The 22,102-nt window shown below is 39.0% G+C and overlaps 1 protein-coding gene across 1 annotated transcript in view; it reads right to left on the bottom strand.

The window, feature by feature from the left end:
• Lrrk2 (leucine rich repeat kinase 2) overlaps window positions 1-22,102 on the bottom strand; it is a 121,246-nt gene that overhangs the window by 4,985 nt on the left and 94,159 nt on the right. The window contains exons 36-42 of the mRNA XM_038343704.1: window positions 16,498-16,668; window positions 15,181-15,281; window positions 11,063-11,257; window positions 8,756-8,949; window positions 7,016-7,088; window positions 5,040-5,224; window positions 471-623 (exon numbers count right to left, since the gene is read on the bottom strand). Coding sequence (XP_038199632.1) covers window positions 471-623; window positions 5,040-5,224; window positions 7,016-7,088; window positions 8,756-8,949; window positions 11,063-11,257; window positions 15,181-15,281; window positions 16,498-16,668 — 1,072 coding nt within the window. The remainder of the gene's footprint in view (window positions 1-470; window positions 624-5,039; window positions 5,225-7,015; window positions 7,089-8,755; window positions 8,950-11,062; window positions 11,258-15,180; window positions 15,282-16,497; window positions 16,669-22,102) is intronic.

The following is a 22,102-nucleotide window of genomic DNA, read 5'->3' as shown; positions in this document are numbered from 1 at the left end:
AATTTGCATTCCATCCCTCCATCCAAATCCAGGAGGTCTGTACCCACATTGGCTCTCATATTGTGGCTTTTTCTTTACAGTGCAACATCCTTGTACCTCTAACTTAATTATTAGAAATATTATTTGATACTGTGTCACCGATCTCTAGGCAGCAGCATATGTGGTATTTTTGCATTTATTTTTCATTTTTATTTATTCATTTTCACCTAGTACATCCTGACCATAGCCTAGCTTTTCATTAGAGGTTATTCTATATAATTTTATGAAGAGATAACAGTTTTCCATCCTTGCCCGTCTATTTTCCCCAAAGTCAATATGAAGCATGCTAAAGGACAAGCTAACAAGGAATTAACAACTTCCTAATTTTTAAAAAATTCTCTTTGAGAATAGAAATGAAGAAAAAGGAGTCACAATTCCTTTCTCTCCCCTCTCACTTACAGAAACAGGGGTAAAGTAAGCAATGCATTTACTTTAAGAAGTGCACGCAGTCAATTAATTCACAGAGCTTCTCCGTTTTCTTGTCCCACACCTCCACCACGGGGCTGTTCTTCTTGGCAATAAAGAGAGCTGCGTCTACTGCCACTGCTATGATGTTAGAATCGCTGAAAGCTGCGTAAGAAAAGCTGGGGGAGAAAGGTGAAAAGTATACAGAAGGTTAGCACTGTTATCAAAATTAAACAAGCAGCACTATTGTAATTATCTCTTATCCTCCCTTAACCGTTTGGATGGCTTTGCTCTTTGGTTAACTGACATTGTTTGTACTTGATTGTAGAATAAAGATGACAATTCATGTTCATTTCTGGGCTGACTTTGAAGTTTAGGTCTATCTGATTCTGTGTGGAATTTTGTACCATCTCATAAATTCTAAAGGAAATATAGTTTCTGTAAATTTTAGACATTTCTTTTTTATTATTTTTATTTCTAAATTTCATTTATATCCCAACCACAGTTCTCCCTCCCACTCTTCCTCCCACCCACCCCCTCGCCTATAGAAATGGCTCTGGAGTTAAGAGCACTGGATGCTTTTCCAGAGGTCCTGAGTTCAATTCCCAGCAACCACATGGTGGTTCACAACCATCCATAACAAAAATCTGATGCCCGCCGGGCGATGGTGGCGCACGCCTTTAATCCCAGCACTCGGGAGGCAGAGGCAGGCGGATCTCTGTGAGTTCGAGACCAGCGTGGTCTACAGAGCTAGCGCCAGGACAGGCTCCAAAGCCACAGAGAAACCCTGTCTCAAAAAACCAAAAAAAAAAAAAAAAAAAAAAAATGATGCCCTCTTCTGGTGTATAGATAATTTTACACATTTCAACATAATCCTTGTTGCCATATTTGCTGGGAAATTAATAATTAGCCATTTGTAGATAGAATTAAAAAGATGTGGAAATAAATTATAGCAGCAATGGCTCCAAACCTAAAAGAAGCCTTTAGACTTGTAACATAAGTCAATCAAATACGAAGAAAAACCTTCCAGATAGATTCAAGTGAGTACAATATTTATAGAGCTCTAGGGTTCAAAAATTTGCTACTTATCCTCTTTGAAAATAGTAAGCAGATTCAAATCTTTCTCTTCTAACCATAGATACTGGCGTCACATATAGCTTACAAACAGACTGGGGAACTGTAGGCTCCATCTGCATGGCAGGATCCAGGCTCATTTTTTGAGCTTTCACCTAAATGTCAGCTTCTCTGGAACTTGTCCCTGACCTCTGGGAAAGCACAGCCAGCTGCTCCCTCTCCCCCCACTGGCATAGCTGGTACTCTGCAGTCTTAAGGTCTTAGTGTGTCCCCCACACTACACTGTCACCATCACTTCCTACACACCCACAGCAGCACAGCGCATTCACACACAGCCCAGTGTCTACACTGTGCTAGGCCATTTGTTAAGTGAGAGGACAGAAGGAGAAATCAACAAAGAGTCTAACTATCAGGGAGAAGGGACATCCGGGAAAAAAATGGGAAAACTTCAAATTTGCAATCAACTTGGAAGGACTATATGAAAATGTCATGGGAACTTAACAACCATCAATATTTCTTACAATAGGCAAGGTTATTTTCTCCTTCCTATTTTCCAGTTCTTTAACGTAGATGAAGATATCATCTCCTGTCAGAGAGCCATTGTTTTCAGTGGTTTTGCTGTGGTGTTTGCTGTATCTAATGAAAATAGTTCCATGAGCACGAACATTTACACAGGGTGTTAGCAGTGGAGAGCAGTTTTGTATGGCGTCTTGTTTGATCCTTAACCATAAATTTACAGGCATAATCTAGTGACAGAGAAGCTGCCTTGCATTCACAAGGCCTCATGTTCCTAGCACAATAAATAAAAATGAATTTATCAAAATGGATAAGTCTCAATGCCTAGAAATACAAAACCAAAGCCTTGCAAATGGTAAATTATTTACTTCAGGCCACTTGATAGGCACGCTGCAGAATCAAAACACAAAAGAAGTCCCATAGGCCCTAAAAGTAGACATTTTTCGGTATTAAATATGCCTTTCAGTCAGCAAAGGCAGCACTAACTAAAAGGGTCCTGATGAGGAGGTTGTCTCTGACCTCTCTGTAGGAGGAAGAGGCCAGTGCAGCAGTAAATACTCTTTTGATATGGAAACTGTGTCCCTGTGCTCATAATGGTGATTTTCCATCTCCCTGGAAAAGTGAAGCCCTGGGGAAGGCTTATCTTCATGGGTGTTTTCCAGTAAAGCAATCCCACAAGGTACCCTGGGGGAGGCTTATCTCCATGGGTGTTTTCCAGCAAAGCATCCATACAAGGCACCCATGATGGCATCAAATGACTTATAAACAATTGCATGCCTCTGATTCTAAAACATTTAAGGATTGCGTAGATTTATAAAAGTAAAAATTAAAGAAAAATGAGGCTATCCGAATGTAATATACCGTAGTACATCTTAAAGCTGATTATATTTTAGAATCATCTCATATCTTTACAAAAGAAAGCATTGACATTGAAGTCAGAATCGTCTTAGTTGTCCTGGTTTCATGGATACAAGGCATGAGATTGACTTAGCTGCATAGCAGGTCATGGAGGATCACTGTGAACTATGGGATTGAGACATTACATTAAAAAACAATAGGGTACACGCTGTGAAGAAAAATGCCAGGAGCAGTAAAAGCTCACACAGAAGACAGCTAACTATGTGTGAAGAGGCAGGGTTGTCACATAGGAGTGGCATTTGGATTGAAGCAGACAGAACAAGAGCTCAGCAGGTATGCAGATAGAGATCAAGCATGTGAACAGGCTCAGACTGAGCCGGGAAGTTTGTCTTCAAGATGGAAGTGATTTCCGTTTAACCGAAGTGCAGAGGCAGCTGTAGGTTGTGAATTTGGAGAGCTGAGCTAAACTAAACTATGAATAGGGAACAATGGGAAGCCTCTGAATCCTTTTCAGCAGGATCCTGGCTTCTATTCTCAAGGGTTTTGTTTTCAATGTAGAGACAGACCTGAAAATAAAGTCTGGCCGGAAGCTGAGAACTGGATAGAAACCTGCTTCTGTATGGCCCTAGACATCCTGGGCCATGATCGCAGCAGGGAAGCTCCAGGGTGTGTGGGACAACTGGGAAAGCCAAGTCACCATGAAAGTAAAGGACAATGTTATCATGAGTTATCCCCAGTTTCGATACTAAAAACCAGACAGACACACAAAACCTAGCAAATCATCTGAAGGAAAGATTTGTGACCAAGTGCTGTTAGCTATCATAATCACAGTTAATGTATCTGAGAGCTTGTCAGGTACTAAGCATTACATTAATATCCTTACCCTAATTTTGTTTAACCTTCTAAACATCCCTTTGGGATAAAAAAAATTGGACAATATTCAAGTAGAAATGAAATAGATACTGATGTTATTATTTAAGTTAACAAAACTGATAGGTTATTATTTAAGTAACTGCAGAACCAATTTCTGACTTGTACTTTGTACTTCTGCCTCATCCTACCCTACCCGTTACTGAGGGAAACAAAAAACAAAACATAGATTTAGTTAAAATCCAAAGTAAAATGGAAACTATTCAGTGGACCCTGCTGGACACCTCAGGGTACTCAGCTGCAGACAGCGACTGGCATACCAAAGAACCCAGCAGTACCTTAAAGTTCAGTGTGTAGAGGAAGTGCCCTATGCCCCTCCCCAACCCAGGGTGAACTGTTGTTGGGCTCAGACTTGTGTAGGCTCCTATGATGTTGTGACTGTGTTGCACTGTCTGGTCCTTGCTCAGAGACCAGCATTTCATCGTCCTTCTGCCTATCTTTTAGGGTTTTACATCCTTTCTAACCGCTGTTTAGCTATGACCCCTGAGGTGTAAATGTCTCATTGAGGATTCAGAACTCAACCATCACTTATTCTCCAAATCCCATGGTCACACAGATGTTCCTGGTTAAACTCTGTGGGTCTCAAATAGATACATGTGTGTGTCTCAAATATATACATATATGTATATATATAAATATATGTATATATATCATTTATACACAATATATATATGAAGAGAGAGAAATTACTATTTGATAGGGGAATTAATAGAGGTGAGAGGGAGAAAGTATGAGGTGACAGTAACCAGAATGTACTTTATACATGTATAAAACAGATGAAAAACATAAAAATTTTAAAAATATACTAGTTCAAAGTTTATATATTTTTATTCTTGCTTGACATTGGTGTCACTAACTTGGTCATAATTTTGATAAAGAATTATTATTATCTAGAAATTATTATTTTTAAAATCTAAGTTTTCTATAATTGACACTTAATTATAAATAATTAACTATATAAAATCCACAGCTTTAGTTAAATAGACATTGATTGGCTCCTAATTTCAATTTTCTAATTTTAACAATAATTAATATAGTAATGCTACTATAATAACCAGAATTTGATAAATTTCTATCAAGAATGTTTCATCTTAGACAAATACTGCATTTCAAATAATATTTAGCATCAATATGGTCTATGAGTGGTTTTATTAATATGATTCTAAAGAAAAAATGACTAAATGGTAAATTGGTTGAATAGAACAGACGTAACTTACAGCTGGTTGGTTCTTGTCTCTATGAGCTTCTGAATGGTGAAATCACTGGAAAATGAGAAGATCTTTGTGCCACACCCTCCCCAGGTGATGTGCCTTTCAGATGAGTTCGTGGACACACTCAAGCACATCAGGGGCGTACTGACATCGCCTATGCATAGTATCTTCAAGGGGGCAGCTCCTTTACGCTGCAGAGAGTAAGAGAGCAGACTCAGTGTACGGTGCGATGCTGGGCAGCTTTTCACTTCACAGAAGTGCTTTCCCTTTTAAATGATTAGGGATGTTAAAATTAGAATTCAGGTAGATGCAGAGATCCACAGCTAAGCACTGGGCTGAGCTCCTTGAGTCCAGATGAAGAGAGGGGGGAGGTATTCTATGAGCAAAGGGGGTCAAGATCATGATGGGGAAACCCACAGAGACAGCTGACCCAAGTTAGTGGGAGCTCATGGACTATGGACTGATTTAGCTGGAGAACCTGCATAGGTCCGAACTAGTCACTCTGAATGTAGGTGACAATTGTGTGGCTTGGGCAGTCTGTGGGGCCACTGGGACCAGGATTTATACCTAGTTCATGAACTTGCATTTTGGAGCCCATTCCCTATGGAGAAATACCTACTCAGCCCAGGGGGGAGTGGCTTGGTCCTAGCTCAACTTGATCTGCCAGACTTTGTTGACTCTCCAGGGGATGCCTTACCCTTTCTGGGGGGTAAATGGGGAATTGGGTGGGGAGGAGGGTAATGGAGGAGTGAAAGGAGGGGAGAGAGGGGGAACTGTGGTTGGTATTTACATGTAAAATTAAAAAGAAACTTTAAACAATTTAAAATAAAAATTCAGACACATTTTTCAAAGTTTCTACCAAGACAAGGTTCAGTTAAACTTCATTCAAGTTATGAACCTCCTGACCACCCTCTTCCCTAACTAGGCAAAGACTGTTCAGGAAACAGCCTGCTCACCAGATATGCATCTGTTTTTCTTTAGATCAGTGGTTACAGCCTTACTAATGCTGCAGCCTTGTAATGCAGTTCCTCCTGGTATGGTGATCCCCAACCATAAAATTAGTTCATTGCTACTTCATAACTTGAATTTTGCTACTGCTATGAATCATAATGTAGATAGCTGATATGTGACCCCAAAGGTTTCACGACCCACAGGTGAACTGCTTTAGATACTAAAAAAGTAGGTGCTGAGAGGTAGAAGCTGATTGAATAGAAGGAACCATAATGAATTGCTGAAGGAATAGATTCTGTAAGGACTAAATGAGTCTCAGGAAGAGGAGGTTGAGTGATGTCTTCAGTGTGGAGGAAAAAGTGAATGGTATGCCCGATGTTTTTCATGTGGGAGGCAGAGCAGGGAGCGGGAGGGAGGGGAGTCAAGCTGGGGAATGGCCCCAAGGCATCCTGAAGGGACATTGTGTTTTCTACACAGCATTGCCTCCAGCTGCCACCCAGCCAGTCAATCTTCAATGTCTGTTTTTTCCTGGAATGTTTTTTATGAGAGGTCTACTTCATACCATTCTACTTCATACAAATTGAATTATCTCCACTCCTTTCGTTTCAAAAAAGATTTCATTTCTTGTTACCTTCAGTTCATGCATGTAAATTATTTATTCGAGCAGCAAGTTGTTGTTTTTCAGGATCTGTTATATGCTAAAATGCATGGATCAACACATAGATAACAGGTGGAATGTATGATACTGGTTATCAGGGATCTGATAATTACATAGGGCAGAGATACATAAAACCCAGTCTTTAAAAACACTCTCGGGCTGGAGAGATGGCTCAGTGGTTAAGAGCTTTGCCTGCTCTTCCAGAGGTCCTGGGTTCAATCCCCAGCAACCACATGGTGGCTCACAACCATCTGCAGTGAGATTAGGTGCCCTCTTCTGGCCTGCAGGGATACATGCAGGCAGAATACTGTGTTCATAATAAATAAATAATTTAAAAAAATACACTCTTATGTAAAATGTATTCAACATTTACCTTAATGGTGTTATCTTCAAATATCACTAGATTACCGTTAGCAGTTCCCACCAAAAGAAAATTACTTTGCTTGCTGAAACGAGAAAAGTTGAACTTGTTACAACTAACATTGTTTTGAGTATCCTGACTTTTAAGTTCTCACATCTTGACTAAACTTGAGATGTGTACCCTTCCAGCCACCTCTTCAACCTTGCTCCTTGAAGCACTGATTATTTGATCCTTGCAATACACAGGCCATCTCTGCTTCTTTTGAAGCAGAAATCCCTGCCCTGCCTTGGGTCAGTTTCTCAGCGTCAGAAAGCCTTTTCCAATGACCAAAGAGCCCTCCTCTTAACATGCAATCAAAATAGAGATGTGTATGCATTTACCAGTCTCTAGGAGAGAGTAGGGACCTACTTTCAGTAAGGAATATTAGCAAAGACAGATGATGGGCTCATGATAAGAGCACCTTGCCACACCCTACAATATCCTTCAATGTTTTCCACAACTGTAACCCATCCCTGAGCCTAAAGCTCTCCCACCTTTGTTCTACGTGAACTGAGTTTGATATCTTTCTCCTACTGTGGTAGCTTCATTTAAAAAAAATCTTCTTTGCCTTTTTAACTCAACCCAATGAAAGTTTTCTTCAACACTATCCAAATAATTTCAACTCCAAAATTCACAGTGCAGCTCACACTTCAGGCCTCCAAACTCCATATTTTTCATTATTTTTTTTCTAGAATTGGCTTAAACCAAAGAAACATCAAATATAATGGCTTCTGGAAATTAAATTCTGTCCTCTATAATACAGCTTCCAATGTATACTTATGCATATATATTCTGCTAGTTAGGTATATTGATTATGGTCTGTTCACAGCTCACTGGTAGAGCAATTGTCTAAGCACTTAAATTTCTTTGGGACATGATCCCTATAAATGACAAAAAAAACCTAAGTGATTTGTAAGCTATATTAACAGCTTACAAGTTTATTAAAATTTACTGAAGTTCCATTTCAGCATGGGGAGTGTGGCGCACACAGGCACCATGATGTGGGTATGGAGGGTAAAGGAAAACTTGCGGGACTCAGTTCTCTCCTTCCACCATGTGGATCCCAAGTAGTGAACTCACAACTTCTGAGCTAACAGTGATTATTAAACTGTATACATACAGTTTTAGGGTTTATAAACACTGTAGATTATTTTGCAAAGCAGTGGTTAGATTACTGTTGTTTCAATGTTGCTCATACTAAGATGGTGCTATATTGATGTCTGCATTCAAGGAAAAATAACTGAACATTCAGTTTTAAAGAAACACTGGCGCCGGGCGGTGGTGGCGCACGCCTTTAATCCCAGCACTCGGGAGGCAGAGGCAGGCGGATCTCTGTGAGTTCGAGACCAGCCTGGTCTACAAGAGCTAGTTCCAGGACAGGCTCCAAAGCCACAGAGAAACCCTGTCTCAAAAAAAAAAAAAAAAAAAAAAAAAAAAAAAAAAAAAAAGAAACACTGGCACACATACCCAGACAGGCTGAGCAGAGGGCAAGTAATGGGTAGCCACAGCTGAGCATGAAAAACAGTTGACGCATTTTTACCTGCCTCAGCTAAATCTGTATGTAGAAAAATCACCAGTATCATCTAGATTCTCAAAAAATAAGCAAGTCAATGGCAAGCAGCTTAAGTTAAGCAGTCATTGCAGGTTCAATAATTTTGCCAATGATTAAAGCATCTGACAATATAATTTCCTGCAATTAATTGACAACCATACCTCTGCTTCGCAAAGGAATTGCAATATAAGCAAGTAACAGAGTCAGCCATCTTTTCAAGGGTGTGCCTCTTTGTCTCGTCTTCAGCATTGATGACCAGGAGGTCCCCAGACTGTGTGCCACACACAACCCAGCTTTCTTTCTCAGCCGGGAGATGCACCAAAGCCAGACACAATATTCTACTATCAGTAACTTCCTGTTAAGAAAAGAAGGTAAAATCAAGGCGAGGTGGCCTGACTTTAAGTTACCAGATCTTATATAGAATGAAAATATCCTGTAATTTATGTACTTAAATCTGGTTACCCTTGTGTGCTTACTTTTACAATTAATGCCTATTTTATGTACTTTTTAACAATAGATAATATATCTAGTAAAGATTTTTCCTACCTAGTTGCAGAATGCATCTGAATAAAGGACATTGAGCCTATACTTCGTGATCCTAGAGAAGATAAATAAGAAGGTGAACCCAAAGCAAAACAGATAGTTATCCTCCTGGATATTGGAAGTAGTCAAGATTGCCGGGCAAAAATTGGGAACTTGGGGGCGGGGTGGGATGGGCGTAAGGGGAGATGGGGAGAGAAAAGTGTGAAGGGGAGGATGGGGAGAGCGTGGATGAATGGGATATGAAGGGTGGATATGGGAGCAGGGAAGTATATATCTTAACTAAGGGAGCCATTTTAGGGTTGGCAAGAGACTTGACTCTAGAGGAGTTCCCAGGTATCCAGGGAGATGCCCCCAGCTAGTTCCATGGGCAGCTGAGGAGAGGGAACCGGAAAAGGCCAGATCCTATAGTCATACTGATGAATATCTTGCATATCACCATAGAACCTTCATCTGGCGATGGATGAAAATAGAGACAGAGGCACACATTGGTGCACCGGACTGAGCACCCAAGGTCCAAAGGAGGAGCAGAAGGAGGGAGAACATGAGCAAGGAAGTCAGGACTGCAAGGGGTACTCCCACCCACCGAGATGGTGGGGCTGATCTAATCAGAGCTCACCAAGGCCAGTTGGACTGGGACTGTAAAAGCACAGGATAAAACCGGACTCCCTGAACATGGCGGACAATGAGGGCTGCTGAGAAACCAAGGACAATGGCACTGGATTTGGCTCCTACTGTGTATTCTGGCTTTGGGGGGGTGGCTAGCCTGATTGGATGCTCACCTTCCTAGATCTGGATGGAGGGGGGAGGAACTTGGACTTCCCATAGGGCAGGGAACCCTTATTGTTCTTCAGACAGGAGAGGGAAGGGGAGTGGAGGAAGGAGGGGGAGGTAAATGGGAGGCAGGGAGGAGGCAGTAATTTTTAATAAAGAAAAAAATCAATTGAAATAAAAAAATTGAAAATAATATTTTTTCTAAATCAATTCTTGTTTCATCAAGATCAAATGAAAGGATTCTTTAACCTTGAGCATAATTTTTAGCAAACCATTTCAAGGCAATAGTCAAAATATCAAGTTACTTTTTAACTCTATAAATTTATCTGTTTGCCAATGTATTGATCTATTTTGTAAACGTCATATACAGATCTCTTTTGTTCATTCCTCTACTACTGGGAGTGTTGGCTGCCAACAGACCCAAGAAAGTGTGATTATACAGCCCCACTTCTAAGCAGACAGCTATGAATGTCCAACTGATATTGGAGAAGTATGTCTCATCTTACATGTAGATACCAGGCAACTGTTTAATGACTAATTTGTAGCCCTTGATGATCTTATGACCTCTGTTGTGTAGACAGATACCAAAAGTCCACCAGGCCCTTGTGTGTGCACACTCAGTGAGCACCTGGCCTTTGTGTAAGGGAACCCGATGACAACCTGATCTCTTAAGTATAGACACCTGATAGCAGCCTGGCATTTGCATGTGGACACTAAAACATCTGGCCTTTTGTGTGTAGACACAGCACAGTGCAGGTCATACTCTAGATTCCTTGAGAGAAGATACTGAGGCTCAGCTTCCCCAGAAAACATATCTTCTATTCTGAGTTACTTATTCTGTTTCAAATTCCTTTACCTCCTGCCAAACTTGTCACTCCTTAATTCATAATATAACAAGAGGGCTGTTTTAGGCTCTGTTTCCAGAGATCCTGACCTGACAAATATATTATATACACATCTGATACACACACACACACACACACACACACACACACACACACACATATGGCACAGACACTCACTTGTTCCAAAGGAAAGCTAGTTGAAACATTTCTACATTGGCTCTTATTTGATGTCTTCCAAAGTAATTTTTAACTGATATAGTCTTTAAGTTATTTCAAAAATATTCTAGCTTAGCGAGAATTCATATTTACCTCATAGCTGTATCTTTCCGTGTTTAAGTCAAAGAAGGAGAGCTGTCCCTTTTCAGTGTTCCCACAGCCCAACCAGAGAGTGGCACTCCTGCTGTTGGGATTTGTAGCAACCATGCATTCAACAACAATGTTCTTTGGTATTAAAATGTGCCGCATGAGACAAATTAATTCAGGCGAATTCAAAATGTCAAAGACCTAAGAAAGTTTAAAAACAACAAAAGACCGTTTGTCAAGTTAGCATTTCTTCCTTAAATATCAAATGTGTACTAAAACTGTGTCAAGTAAAACCTGTGGTTTTTTGTTGAACATTAATCTGGATCCTTATGTACAATAGTCCAAACTACATACAAAAGCACATTTAAAAACAAGCAAAAAAATATACTCTTTGTATACTGTGTACAATAAATTCTCTTTGTATATGTGTTATGGTATTTTTTTAACATACAGTGTTCAAAAGTGTCAAGGACCAAACTTGTATGTTCAATTCTATATGTCAGAGACATTAGTTGGGGAATTAACTGGGAGGAAAAAAGTCAAGCCAGAAACAAAGTGCAACTTCTATCAGCTGAAGGAAGTGAAAGTTCAATATTTGTTAACAACTCAGAAAACATCTCTAGAGCCCACATTTAAGTTTTGCATCAAGCACTAGACACCGGGGAACCAGCGAGTGCACTGTAAGCTTACAGAACAATCATTTTCACAGTATTAATCCTATTGATCCATAAGCTAGAGAGATATTCCCATTTTTCTGGTGTCTTCTTCAATATCTTCAAGTTTTTATTATATAAGTATCTAACTTTCTTAGTTAGATTTATTTCAAGGTATTTTATTTTTTGAGGCCATTGTGAAAATTTTCTTGATTTTTTTTCTGAGTTTGTCATTTGTATACAGGAAAGCTTCTGATTCTGCATATTAATTTTATATCCTATTATTCGATCAGCTATAGATATTTCCCATTGAAATTTTTAGGGACTTTTATATATAGCATTGTATCATATGCAAATCAGTACACTTTGACTTCTTCTTTTGTTATTTAAATCCCCTTCTATTTCTGGAATAATCTAGAGAGCACTGAAATTAGCTCATTTTTGAAGGTCTAATATAAACCTGCACTGAATCCATCTGATCTTGGACAATTTTTGTTTCAGAAATTTTGAATTGTTATTTCTAATTCACTAGCGGTTACAGGTCTGTTTAAATTGTTCATTTCATATTGATTTAATTATGGTAGGTTATACATACCAAGAAATACTTTCATTTCTTTTAAACTTTCTACTTTGGTGGAATACAAATTTTTAAAGTATGTCCTTAGGATTCTCTGAATTTTCACAGTTTGTTTTAATGTCTCTCTCTTCATGTTTAATCTTATTAATTTGACACTTTTTTCCATCTTTTGGTTAATTTGGCAAAGGTTTTGTCAATCTTGTTCATTTTATCAAAGAAGCAATTCTTCATTGCTTCTTAGTATCATTCTCTTTGTTTCTAGTTCATTGATTTCAGCCCTGAGTTTGATTATTTCTTCATCTCTGTTCTTTTTAGATATTATTTCTTCCTGTCTTTCTAGAGATCTCATATGTGTCATTATGTTAGACCCATTCAATAGATCCATTAAGATGGTTCCTGTCAGTTGGGCAGTGGTGGCACACGCCTTTAATCCCAGCACTCAGGAGGCAGAGGGAGATGGATCTCTGAGAGTTTGAGGCCAGCCTGGTCTACAAGAACTAGTTCCAGAACCGGCTCCAAAGCTACAGAGAAACCTTGCCTCAAAAAATATTTTTTTTTTTAAAAAAAAGGTGGCTTCTGTTTCCTAATCTGATCTGCTAATCTGTGTCTTTTTACTGGGAAAATTTAGACTATTAATATTTAGAGCAGTGTTTATTAATCTTCTTTGTGGTGTTGCTGTGTAGCCTCTTGCTCCTTCTGGGATTATTCATTCATTGTATTGTCTGGGATGAAGTTAATCTCTTCAGGCTGAATTTTTCTTTGTAGTACCTTCTGTAAATCTGGGTTGCTTAAACTTGTTCTTAATATAAAATGTTTTCTATTTCTCTGTCAATTGTGGTTGATAGTTTTGCTGTGTATAGAAGCCTGGGTTGTAGACCATCTAGTCAGGTTCTTCTAACTTTCAGAGTCTCCACTGAAAAGTCAAGTATCATTCCAATCAGTTTGTCTTAAACTGTGATTTGGTCTTTTTCCTTAAAAACTTTTATATATTTTCTTTGTTCTGTATTTTAGGTTTTTTTACTATTATGTGTTGTGCAGAGTTTCTTTTCTATTTCTGTCTTTTTAGTGTTCTGTATGCTTTTAGTACATCTTTAGTTTGGAGAAATTGTCTCCTATTACTTTTTAAAAAAATATTTCTGTGCTTTTGACGTGGGTTTACTTTCCTTCCTCTATCCATATTATTCATCATTTTGATCTTTTGACAATGTCCAAGATTTCCTGAATGTCTTGTACCTGAATTTTTTAAAAAATTAGCAGTTTCTTTTAATCTATTGGTAAGCCTTATCTCTCAGACTTTTATTTGACATCCTCACTTTTTCATTTCCAGTTTTATTTTAGTTTGGGTTTTCTTTAGATACTTTACTCCTTTGTTGAATTCTATGTTTATTTCTTGAATTATTTTTTATTGTTTCATCTGCTAGTATCTCACAGTGTTCACTGAGATATTTAGTCATATCTAAGTTCCTTGAACATATATGTAATTGATATTTTGAAGTCTTTATTTAATACTTCAGCTAAACTGCTTTTTTCAGGGCCTAACACAACAGAGTTGCTGGCCTCTGGAGGAGGCATATTGTTTGGGTTTTCATGTTTGTTTATTTGTCTTTTGTGCTGGGATCTAGGCATCTGGAGTTAGGATGTTCGGGATATTTCTTGCTGTATATATCTTGTCTTACTTTTGTTGGGTGAGTGTTCCATTCTTTGGTTACTGCTGCCCAACTGAGCCTTAGCCCACTTTGGTGGCTGTGGGGTACCCAGGTTCTAACCAAGTCTGCTGACTGTGAGTGCTTCCTGGTAGAGGGCTGCTCTGAAGGTCTGTGAGGAGTCTCAAAAGGAGAATTCTAGGCCATAAAGAAAGGCTGAGCAAGGCAGTTGGAGGATAATTAAGGGGACCCTGGCACTAAGACTGCAAGCCCCTAGGACATGGAGTGGGAGATGGAGTATGTGCTCCTCACAGGCAAGCTGCAACAGGACATAGGGTAAGCTTGGAGAGATCAGAATAGAGGACAGGAAGGAGGATAAGATTCCCCCGTGTGAATCCCAGATTAGTGTGGCAGCTTCTATTCTATTCTGTTCCCTGATAGAAGTTCTGTGACAAAGGACTGGAGATGGGTTAAAAGAAAAGGCTGATCGGGGTTGCTAGGAAGAGCTAGGAAACCCCTGATTCCTCAGCAAGAAGCCAAGCCTCAACGAGATTGGCGTGAGCTAAGACTTTAACTTAAAAATAATGTCACAGGTAAATATTTTTTGTGGCTTTATGGAAAAGAATCCCTTAAAATGTGACTTGAAAAGAAACAAATGTTACAAGAAGATGCTAAAGATGTCCTTATTAAAATGGAGGCGTATGTTCATGAAGATAACAAGAGAAAAAAAGCAAGCCTCATAAAATCAAAAATAAAATTTCACTCAAGATATACAAGAAAGAATAAGATATATGAAAAATGTCTTTCTCCCATACAATTTGTAGGCAGATAACTGAATAGAAAAATGGGTTCAACAATAAACAGACATTTCATAAAAGAATACAGTATACTATATATATAATATACACATACATGTGTTTAACTGTACATATCAGAAATGATGGATATATATACACAAATATGTATACATGTATCTGTATATATCAGCAATGATAGTGGTTCTTGTGATGTTGGGGTTAGAGTGTGTACCAGAAAGCAAGAGACTATAGAAATTATACTTTTATAATTAGTATAATATATTAATATATAACATTATATAATATATATATAACATAACTATTTTAACTCTGTATATATATATGTTAATTCATGTGTTTGAGTATATATTTGAAGATTATATGCATATATATAAGTGTACACAAATATATACTATTTGATACAAAATACTAAAATTTTTTAACATGAATGTACCTGGGCAGAAGTGGGCCTTTCTTGAGGATTCTCTTTCAAACACTTTTTAATCAACTTCTCAACCATAGGCCATGGGGCACAGCCATATTCTTTAACTGGATCTGAAACATAAAGAAGATCATTCGGGCACACTAAATGAATCAAAAGTTATGTGCTTATTATCAACACAGAAGTGTTCGAACAATGCAGTGGGAACTCTGATCTCCACAATTCTGTATTTACTATGGCCTAGTCATTTTTGTTAACTTCACCTTCAGTTGAGCTGTCACAAATGAGAGTTTCGTGCCTGGAACCCACCAGTTAGGAGGTAGAAGAAGGGTGATCTGAAATGCAGTGCTAGCCTCAGCTACACAGCAAGATGAAGGCCCAGTCATGGCTATATGAGATCATCTCACCATCTCCCCAAAGCAGACAAATAAGAGCTGTCTTGACATTTCATGATATAAAGGGAGATACAAACGCATGGATATAAATGAAATAAAGACACTTTCCTTTGCTATTTGCACATAAGTAGACTTTGAAACACCTTTACTCATATAATAAGTGGCAAGCCTTTTTAGCTCATGTCTCCGCAGCTGGTTTGAGTGTGTGCATGTAACTTTTCCTCTAGGGATGCCATTCCTCATGTGGATGCAGCACAGAGACCAGGACATTCGCACTGGGAAGCTAACAGGTAGGATAAGGTAAATGGCCAAGCAGCATCTGAATTTGGATCGCCAATAATGTTTCCTTTTTCCAGAGTTCCCAAAGGGCAGCCAATTCCATAGTACCCATAGCAACTCTGAGCGTACACTCAGACGTTTATCTTGGAGGAGAAGGAAGTATTAGACACAGCTCATAATTCTGTAGTAGGAGATGAAATAAGATTCAAGAATAGGTAACAGGTCATAGAATTTCTTGGAGCCATTCAAAATGAGGTTTCTCTCATTAAATACTCATTTACCAATTTCATTAATATTTATGGCAAGAATTCATAAATATTTAAAAATTTCTTCATGAATATGAATTATTTGGCTTCAAAGAAATAAGAACATCTCTGACTACCATGAAATCCCACAACCATTATCAGAACTACAGGTCACAAAGCCTGATTCTAATGCTAATTTTCCTTTCCCAGGTCCTCCCAACATACTTTGCAACATACCAATACTCATTTTGGATTTCTGTAAGTCTAAAGTAGCTATCATTTTCATGTGATCTTTATCATTTTATCACAAAATTGAAGGTTATCTATGCATTAAGCAAAAATCATCAAACTGTGAATGAGAACGCTGGCACTAAGGAAAAAGTCTTCGTTGTAGATAAAACAGAACTTACCCGGCAATTTCCCTTGTATTGCTAATTCATCAAACTCATTTGGAAACCTCAAGCCCTCTATGATTCTACCCCCAGTTGTCCAAATGTCGTAAAGCAGTAAGCCAAACGAATAAACGTCAGCCTGTTGGTTATAAATGACATTTCCTCTGGCAACTTCAGGTGCCCGGAACCCTGAAAAGGAAAGAGATAGAGCAATAAATATGCCTAACGCCAGTGCCCACACTTGGGCCAGTTGCTAAGAAACAGGCCACGGGGATGAGCTCTATGTCAGATTGTGTCATCGCTGCAGCGAGACACCTGAGAAAAATCAGGAAGCGGGCCTGTCCATGTGCCATGCCACCCCTGATCAAGGACAGATCTTGTGATCTTTACGATAAAATTTTAAAATTCTACTAAGACACCTAAGTCTTAAAAGATTATTCTGAAGGATAACATAGATAAACATTGAATAATAAATTATTAAGTAGAGACTAGCAATCAAAGAATAAAACCTCACAGGGAAACAAAAAGCCTTTATCATTTTTTCTCTTTGCTTAATACAACTGTTACCAGCAAAGAGATTTATACAGAAAGAGGTGTATAGGGTTAAAGGGTACTTTCTAGGCTCAAAGTCACTTTAACACATCTTAAGTCCAGTGGTTTCATTAGTTCCAGAAATGAGGATTCCATTTCACCTTATGAATTTAAAAACTACATTTTTTTAAAAAAAAAGGGGTCAGAGCCCAGCAGCAGAGCATTTCCCAACTTGCAGAATGCAGCAGAATGCAGGAGACCCTGGATTTTATCATTGTTACCACAAAATCAATTAATTGGTCTGTTCATTAAGACAAATCAAAGTTCGTTCAGGCCTATGCTGGAAATTCTGTGTGTACGTGTGTGTATGTGTATGTGTGTGTATGTGTGTGTATATGTGTGTATATATGTGTGTATGTGTGTATGTATGTGTATATCTAGTATGTCTGTGTACGTGTGTATGTGTATATGTGTGTATGTGTATATATGTGTGTATGTGTGTATATGTGTGTATGTGTGTATATGTGTGTATGTGTGTATATGTGTGTGTATATGTGTGTATGTGTGTATATCTGTGTGTGAATGTGTGTAAGTGTGTGTATGTCTAGTATGTCTGTGTACATGTGTGTATGTGTGTATATGTGTGTATGTGTGTATATGTGTGTATATGTGTGTATGTGTGTATATGTGTGTATGTGTGTGTGAATGTGTGTGTGTCTATGTCTAGTATGTCTGTGTACGTGTGTGTATGTGTGTATATGTGTGTATGTGTGTATATGTGTGTATATGTGTTTATGTATGTGTGTTTCTTTTCTCCCCTTCCTCTGTCTTTTGGTGCAGGGTCTCTCACTAAGCTTGCTGTTTCAGCTGGGCAGACGTGTCAGTCTCCTTTTCCAGTGCTGGGGCTACAGATGCCCCCAAACAAAGGCATTTTTCTATTGTTATTGTTTGAATACGGATTGTCCTTCAAAGTTTCATGACTTGACAGTCAGGTCCTCAATGCAGCCGAGTTTAGAAATAAATGGATCAGGGGAGCTCCTACTTCAGTGGATTAATGTATTGATGGATTTATATCAGAACCAATTGTTGGAAAGCGGTGAAATCTACAGGAGGTGGGGCATGAGTGGAAGAAATCAGTCACTGAGTATTTATCCTGCCTCCAATCTCTCTTACTCCCACCATCACCCCAACCTCACTGCTTCCTGGCTGCCAAGAAAGTGAGCAGCCTCTTCTGACTGTTAAGCCTTCTTTGTTTAACTTCAGCCCAAATCAATGGAGTCAGTGAAACTTCCACCACTGGGAGACAAAGAACTTCCTCCCAGACATAGATTTTTCTGAGTAATTTTATTACAATGAGTAAAGGCTAGCTTCCGCATCTATCTGTGTAACTATAACAGCACAGTCACACCCTAAGTCAAACAAATGGGATGCAATTTGGAGTCCTAAACATGTACTAATGAAGTCTACATACGACGACATGATGTTAAAAGAATTGCAGTAGCTCTAATGCAAATCCTTCAATTAAATGCTGCAGATACTCTCTGGAACACTTCATTTGACTGTGTAGGGATCACCATCAGACAGACTTTCCAAACAGCACACACCTGGAAAATCGATACACTCCCTTCTTCTTTCATTATGTTTACTTTATTCATTTGTGTTGTGGTGTGGGGGAGGGCATATGCATACCATGGTATGCATGTGGAGGTCAGAGAGTGACGCATACTTTTCTATTTCCACCCTATGACTTCCAGGAATCAAACCCAGGCCTTCAGGCTTAGTGGCAAGGACCTGAACCCACTGAGCCCTCTTACGGTCCCCTGTGCCAGATGCTTTCTTAAACCCACAGATTCAAAGTCAAGGGCACTCAAAATCACAAGCTACCTACATAGTTAACACACTAACAGTCTTTATACTTACAACCTGAGAATTTAAAAGAAATTTGGGTGGCTGTTTTAAATGTTTTCCAATTGTTACTATTTACTCAGTACACTCATTGGATATCTATTATATCAAGCTTCCATCTGGATTATTTAATTTTCTGTGTATTTATTTCCTTGGTGAATTCACTACTATAACTTCCAACCACAGGATCATAAAGAAGACACTTGAGACACTATTGAGGCTCATCTTTAAATTCTCATCCATCAATGTAGTTAGAGTTGCTCAGAACTTTGGAATTTTTTTTTAACAAGTATTGAAAGAGATAATCAAGCAAAGGGTAGGGGTATTTTTAGAGTGTTGGCATAGCATTTATAAAATCCTGGGTTTGCTCTTCAGTATTGTGCACAACTGTAATCCCAGCACTGGGGTACAAGCAGGAGGATCAGAAGTTCAAGGTAACCTTCAGGTACACACAGAGTTCCAGTCCAGTCTGGGCTACATGATATGAGAGCTTCTCTCAACAAAGAAAGAAGGAAAGATAAAGAGGGAGAGGGAATGAGGGAAATACTGAGGGGTGGAAAAAGGGAGAAATGAAAGAAAAGAAAGCCGCGTATATAAAAGAATAAAATAAAGAAATATTTATGAAAATGCTTTTCATTTTTCATTCCAGAGTCAATATCTTAGGCACATGGTCAAAATATAGCAATATATGTGTCTATTTAGGGGGTACCTAAGCTATGATACTCTTGAAATATTTCTTGAAAATCCCCAGTAGGTTTCTAGTGACCTTGCAAAGTCATAAAAGTTGAACCTTGTCTCTACCATTTGATGGTGAATAGCTAGAGAACATTTAATTTGCCTAAAGACAGTTTTATTTGTATAGATGTTGACAGACTTGAAGCCATCAATCAACGTTCACTTCAGTCAATTCTGTAACTGTCACAGAACACAGAACCAATTGTCCCCCTCAACAGGAAATGCACGGTGGAGTTAAGGGCGGAACTCTACCATATTTACTCTTCCCAAAGTAGACAATGTCACATGGCAACATCACTGTCAGTAAGCGAGCTGTTGCTCTCTTTGAGCTTGCGCTGAACTAGTGTTGGGCTGGGGGAAGTTCTCAGTCTTAGGCTGCCTGAGTTTGCATGTGCTCTGCCCTGTGGTCCTTGTCAACATTGCATCGGCTCTCACTCCCTGGTTTGTAGATGAGGAGTAGCAGTAGGTCTTATATGGGCTCATTCTTGCAAATGAATCTTACTCATTGCTCAGGCACCGAAAAGATCTGAACTGCTCAATGTCTTGTGGAGACATAGCTATCGCACATACATGAACACCCAGGGTGAAGATACTCCATTCAGGGTTAATATAAAATGCATGCACACTTACAAAATGTTTCATGAATACATTTTTTTCTATTACTGGACATTTCTACATTAAAAGGTCTACTCTGAATGGGTAAATTCAACAAAAGGAAAAACACAGATCAAATCCTGTGAGATGGAACTTATTTCTTCCCAGAGAACACTGCTTTGGGGAAGGAAAGGTCGGGTGTTAGCAGCAATTGTGGTGACATATGTTGTCTTTTCAAGTTTAGACCAGAGTTTAGGACCGGGATCATTAGAAGTGCCTTGGTGATAATAAGGTGATGATAACTGTAATAAAAACAATAATAGACAGAAGTTTTGGGGTACAGCAAGAGATAGACCTGCATCTTGTGAGAGACCTGAGAGAGCAGTGGGCAGCAGAGAACAGATGAGATTGGTTTCTTTTGTTGAGTTTCCTCAGTATTTATGTCGCTAAAAGTCAACATTAGGGACTATACTACCCTAGGAATAAGTAGTTGCCACAGTATCAGGTGCTAAATCAAAGAACCAGGTGGCAATAAAATTTTAGGCTTGTTTTGATGAAAACCCGAAAGCAAAATGAAAAAGCTCCAAGTGTTAAGCAAGCTGAACTGCCATTGGCTCTTGACTGGTCTAGACCAGTAGCTGGTTGGTGGGACAGTGGAACTCAAGTCCAGGAACGCTTGATAGAACCTAGAGAGAACCACTGTCCCCTACGCAAAAAAAAAGAAAAAAAAACACAACTTTCAGTGACAAATGTCCACTCAGGAGTAAAAAAAAAGAAAGAATTGTAAGGCCCAGCTAAGGCGGCCAGTCCACTTGGACATTATGTGGGATTTAAGGTCCCAAAGTATAAGTCTCAGTTTCTGTGGCTCCTCCCATCTCTGCTCACTGCTCCCTCTCCCCTAAACCTCTCCAGCCCAGGGTCTGGACTCCACTCCCCATCCTTCAGCCTCTAATCATATATAACTCAGCCATATTGACTACCATTCTCTTGATTCCCATGTGCTTTCTCTGTCCTCTTGGGCCCCTGTCTGCTCTTCCATCTTCCTTCTCTTCCTCCCGCTTTCTTTACCCCTCTCTCTTCTCACAGCCCAGTCTCTCTGCTGGCCATGTTCAGTCTTGACTCGTCAAGATACCTCTAGCTGTTTTCTCCCTCATATCTACAATACAACCCTTCTCCTCAACCATAACTAGGACCAGTCATGTCCTCATTTCGTTTCATCTCCCAGGTCTCTTTGGAACCTCTCGTGAGAGGAATGAGATCTACCCATAGAAGGTCACTTCTTATATTCATTTTTCCTAGACAGAAATACTGTTTTTCCAAGCCTTCAATGAACAATATTTGGTATGCACCATTCTGTTATTTTTCCTTTTCTGCTTCAGAAGCTAAGATTGAAGAGTGAAGCCTTCTCAAGCATACATTATCACAGTATGTGGTCAAGGAGACAGCTGAAGAATCCAAAGTCAGATTCTTTATATTTCACTGACTTGACTGATTACCATCTTGGCTGCTTACTGAGATTAAAAACCTTACTCAGTCTTAATGTTCCCATTTATAAAAATGAAGACAACAGCAAACTTACAGACTCAGTATTAAGGTAAGAAATGTGTCCCTGATGTACCTGCATTGGAGCCTGGCACACAGCAACCACTAAAGAACAGTAACAATTTTTATTGTGATTGAAGAGCCCAGAGACACTCTGATGCAATGTGTATCCAGACATGCTTGGGAGAAAGCACAACTACTTGCAAATACAGGCAACCAATAAAAAGAAAAGCATTTATTTTAAGCCAAAAGATGACAAACACTGGATATAGAGAAATCCTGCTTTTAAAAGTGCAACGGCATTAAATACCTTCTT

This window comes from Arvicola amphibius, chromosome 9, assembly GCF_903992535.2.
Source record: "Arvicola amphibius chromosome 9, mArvAmp1.2, whole genome shotgun sequence".
Classification (NCBI taxonomy): Eukaryota; Metazoa; Chordata; class Mammalia; order Rodentia; family Cricetidae; genus Arvicola; species Arvicola amphibius.
The sequence above is the reverse complement of the archived record's forward strand: the minus strand, read 5'-3'. Positions and strand labels throughout refer to the sequence as shown.